At 32.3% G+C, this 4,657-nt stretch overlaps 1 protein-coding gene across 1 annotated transcript; it reads right to left on the reverse strand.

Annotated features, from left to right (window-relative positions):
• Positions 1–768: 768 nt before the first annotated feature.
• Positions 769–1,420, reverse strand: GLRG_11993 (uncharacterized protein; the record flags this gene model as incomplete). The annotated part of the gene is made up of 2 exons (XM_008102677.1): positions 769–1,097; positions 1,180–1,420. The coding sequence occupies 2 exons, from the start codon at positions 1,418–1,420 to the stop codon at positions 769–771; spliced, it is 570 nt and encodes a 189-aa protein (XP_008100868.1).
• Positions 1,421–4,657: the final 3,237 nt, after the last annotated feature.

Consider the following 4,657-nt stretch of genomic DNA (forward strand, 5'->3'; position numbering starts at 1 on the left):
AGATTAATAAAGGCGCTTAGCGTGCTATAATTTACTATATTTATAACTGTAATTAAGTATAAGTAACTAATATATATGCCTTAAGTAAATTAATAGTAAGAATTAGCTAATAATAAAGTAAAGCTTTACTACTAAATAGAGGAGGAAAACGTATAAGATATTAAAGGATAATTAATAAATAAATAGGCTATATATAGATAATATTTAGCGTAGGCTCTATAGTAATTAATTACGCTACTAGCGCTAAGGGGGTAAATTAAATATAGCGGAATTATATATAAATTCACTAGTAAATATATAGTTACCCTATAGTAAATTATTAGGGAATAGGCAGTAAATTAGCCCTACTTCTAATAGGGTTTTCCCCTATTTCTATAGTAATTTACTATAAACATAGAACATATAACAGAATTAATTAAGTAACTATTATAATCCTTACTATTTAATAATAATAACCCTATAGATCTAGTAGATCTATAGTAAATCAGCTGTAGTTATTCTAGCTATTTCGGCGTTAATCCTATTGCCAATATTAAGGGAAAATAATAATCTATACATTTACTATTTTTAAAAAGGCCAACCGGCAATGGCCGCGCAATATAGTGGTAAATACACACACAACAGAGCAATCAATCAACCAAGCGTATTGCTGATAATTACGCGCTTTAACAATTGTCACCCGCCGAGACCCGGGCTCTTCCGAAGCCGGCTAGGGCAAGAAGCTAGCTAGACTTTAGTGCTCTCGTCTGCCGGCCCTTGCTAACGGCATCAAGACCACACGCAGGTATTGCTCGATCCAGGGCAGACTTGGCAGCTCCAAGCCGTTGTGTCGTTAAGGGCAACGGCCTTGGGGTTGCCCCCCAAAGGTTCCGTGACGGCGCAGAACGGCCTAAAGTTGTCACTGGCGCCAGGCGCGCCGCATACGGCCCATGGATTGGTCGAATTGCATTCAGTCCCGTCGCCCACGCACAGGCTTACTGAGTAGGACAGAGGCGAGCGGCTGTTCCCGTCTTCGCATTTATCCGTTGTAATTGTATATTCGGCACCTGGGCCAAACTGAGTGATGTTGGCCCATCCCCAATTGTTAGACTCGTAGCCTGATTACGCCACAGGTTAGCTATCAGCCAATGTGGTAAGCTGTAGATGTATATATACCCCCATCGCCATTAAAAACGTTACAGTATTGATCGACGACTATAGTGTTGAAAGTGGTGCCGGATGATTTAGCAAAGTTGGCAATCACGTCTTTAACTGTTGGATCAAGGGTGAAGGTGTAGCTGGAGTGGGCAGGGTCGGGGCTAAGCGGTACATTGGTAAGGCCGCCGCAATCGTCGCGAGGGACAAGCTGGCGACCTGCCACTGCTGCAAGCGAACCGGTGGCTAGGGAAACCACAGCCGCAAAGGTTGCAGAGTGATGCATCGTGCCTTGATGTGATTTATTGAAAATTGAACGAGTGGAAGGGTGAAGTTAAGAGACTTCTTGAAGAGTGAACGAATGAAAGGTTGGGGTTGAGAGTTGTAGGAAATGAATGAAATCTGGGTGAGGGATAAGATATAATCTACACTAGAGTTATTGGCATTAGTGCAAAACTACTCTTAGATAAGAGGCCTATAGATAGGTGTATCCTGGTGGATCTAAAGTCGGCTATCTCCGCATAGACGGATGCCTCTGCTAAGTTCACAGATCTAATTTACAGAGAGGTTTTCTAACACTGCAAGTACTGCAGGAACGATGCTTAGTCTCCACACCTCGCATGACATCCTAGTAGTTGCTATCACTTGTGGGGTATTATAACCAACCTATAGCGTTTTACTCTGTAGTTAGTAGCATAACAAGCAGCGTAACCCTGGTGTATACTAGGGTGGTGCGCCTGTAATTAGAGTGCAGCTGACTCGTAGGCTTCGGCGTTCCCTCATCGGATTGCCAAGTCCCCTTCTCTAAATCCCCCCTGAGTCCGTGTTTTAGGTTAATAGCACCTGGACGCACTGTTAGGGTACCCCTTTGTGGCCGACATTAGGGATTAAAAGCTTGTGCTTATAACAAGGCAGAACGTCTATGTTTTATTTTTAAGATAAAGACTATCAAAGGACATTACTGTGGCGTAACATCCTAACTAAGCAAGGCACAGCTAACATAAGCGCGCTATTTGTCTTCTGTTGTAGAGACACTGTTTAGGTAGGAAAGATTATAGGGAAAATGGCTTAACTATCTATAGTGTAGAGATAGGTAATCTAGCCTAAAGAAATATATATTCTTTAAGTAAGTTAGCTATATAGAGATAAGGCTTAGTTTAGAATAACTATTTCTTTAGTCTAGAGAAATTAGCTAACTAGAGCTAGATATACGTTATATATATAAGGGTATTATAATATACCCCCCTAGGCGTAATTAACTATCTATTGATTATTATATACTTAAAAACTACTAGATATAAAAAAGATTACTACTAAGTAAATAAAGTAAAGTGTATATAGTGCTTTATAAAGCCTAGTTATAAGGGGTAACTATTATATAAAGGAAATACTATATAGGCCCTTATTAAGGGAGATAAATTACTATATTTATTCTTATTTTTATACCTCTAGCTATATAAATTATTAAGTAGAATAGTAGCCTTTAATTAGCTAAAAAATAACTATCTAACTACTTTTCTACCTTATTATTATCTAACTTTTTACTAAGTAAAAGTTAGGCTTTTTTTTTATTATTAATAAGAATAACTATATATACTACTATATCTTTTTTATTCTATCTTATAGTTATAACTTACTATAATTACTTATTATAAGCTAGGTAATTTATAATACTAATTATTTTAAATAAATACTTACTAAAAGAAATAAGGAGGCTATATATACTTATACTACTATAGTGTATATAGTAGCGCTTAAGTATTACGCTAAGTAATATAAGGTAGTAAAGAGGAGTACTAGCCTTTTTAATACCTTAAATAACTAGCCTATAGTCCTTCTCCCTAACATAAGTAGTCTACTATTATTTTACCTTTATATTACTAAGTAATACTAATATTTAATACTAGTATAACTAAGATAAAAGCTATAAAGGTAATAAGGTCTTTAATAACCTTATTATAAGTATAAAAAAAAATTAAAAAAAGATAGCTTATAAGCCTTTAATACTAATACCCCCTTTCTTCTTATACCCTAGCTATAGCTATAGCTAGGGGCTAGGCTATACTATAAAAGTTCCTTTAGTATAACGCTAAAAGTATATTACTATTTACTACTTACTAAGTAACCTATTACTAACTTATTTATATAGTATAAGCTACTTTTAAGATAGAGAAAAAGGAGGAGGCTAAAAAAAGTAGTTAGGCTAAGACCCTTAAGCCTGTCTTAAGGAGGGTTAAGTGTATAAAGTATATTATAAGTATACTTTATAGTAACTCCTTAAGGTAATATAAGCTAGTAGCTAGAAGCTAATCTTATAAATATTAATATTATACTTTAAGTAAGGTGCTATATATTATTATATATAAAGGATTAAAGCTTTATTACTTAGAAAAGAAGTTCTTAGCTATAAAGTATAGTAATATTACTTTTAGTATATATTCTTATATACTAACTTATTATAGCTAGTTACTAACTTATACTTAGGTCTTTAGTTATATAACTACTAAGTTATATAGCTATTCTATATTTAAGAGGACCTTTTTTTAAAGAGACCTTTATATTAATATATAAAAAATTAATAAGGTAGTATTAGTACTACTTACCTCTTAAAGAGTCCTTAGACCTTTTAATAGTAAATCTAGTAAGAATATATTAGTTATTATAAGTATATTTAGTAATACCCCCTTTAGTATAGCTATTACTATTATAGATAAGGGTTAATAAGCTGCTATTTACTTTATAATTAATACCTTTATTAGTACTATTCTCTTTATAAAGTAAATACTTATATATTATATCTTTATAGACTAGTATATAAAATCTTTTAAGAGGTAATAATAGTAAAAAAATAACTTTATTTTAGGGCTTTTAGTTAGAAGTAATAGGCCTATAGGCTAGAAAAGGGTTTTAAAACAGCCTATAGGTAATAAATAAGAATTTAAATAGCCTTTAGGTATTTATCTTTTACTAACCCCCTTTTCTAAGCGTATATAAGTATTATCTATATATCTTAAAGATTAAGTAGTAATCTAAACTATTTAAACTTACTATATATAAGACTTTTTATAAGCCTATTAAAAGCGTATAAGGTATAAAGGACTCTTATAGTATAGTAACTATATAAAACACTATAACTACTAAAAGTAACATAAGATTCCTTACTAATTAGTATATAAATTATCTTAATCTATTTAGAATTAACGTTAATTATAAGTATTAAACTATAAGATTAAGTATAATTATACCCTAATTAGGTAAGTAATTACTCCTAATTATCTTATATTATTATAATTAAAAGTAAATTATAAAAAGGCTTTAGTTTAATTAAAAAGTAAGTATAAGTATAAGGAATAAATTTTATATATCTATCTTTAAACCTATTAATACTAACTTATATCTTTATACTTAATTAGAATTAAAATCTTCTAATTAGCCTATATACTACCTTACTTTAAGCTAATTACCTTACCTTACTCTAATTATCTCCTAATTTCTTCTTTATAAGTCCTCTTAAGGAGAAATT

This window comes from Colletotrichum graminicola (genome assembly GCF_000149035.1).
Source record: "Colletotrichum graminicola M1.001 genomic scaffold supercont1.318, whole genome shotgun sequence".
NCBI lineage: Eukaryota > Fungi > Ascomycota > Sordariomycetes > Glomerellales > Glomerellaceae > Colletotrichum > Colletotrichum graminicola.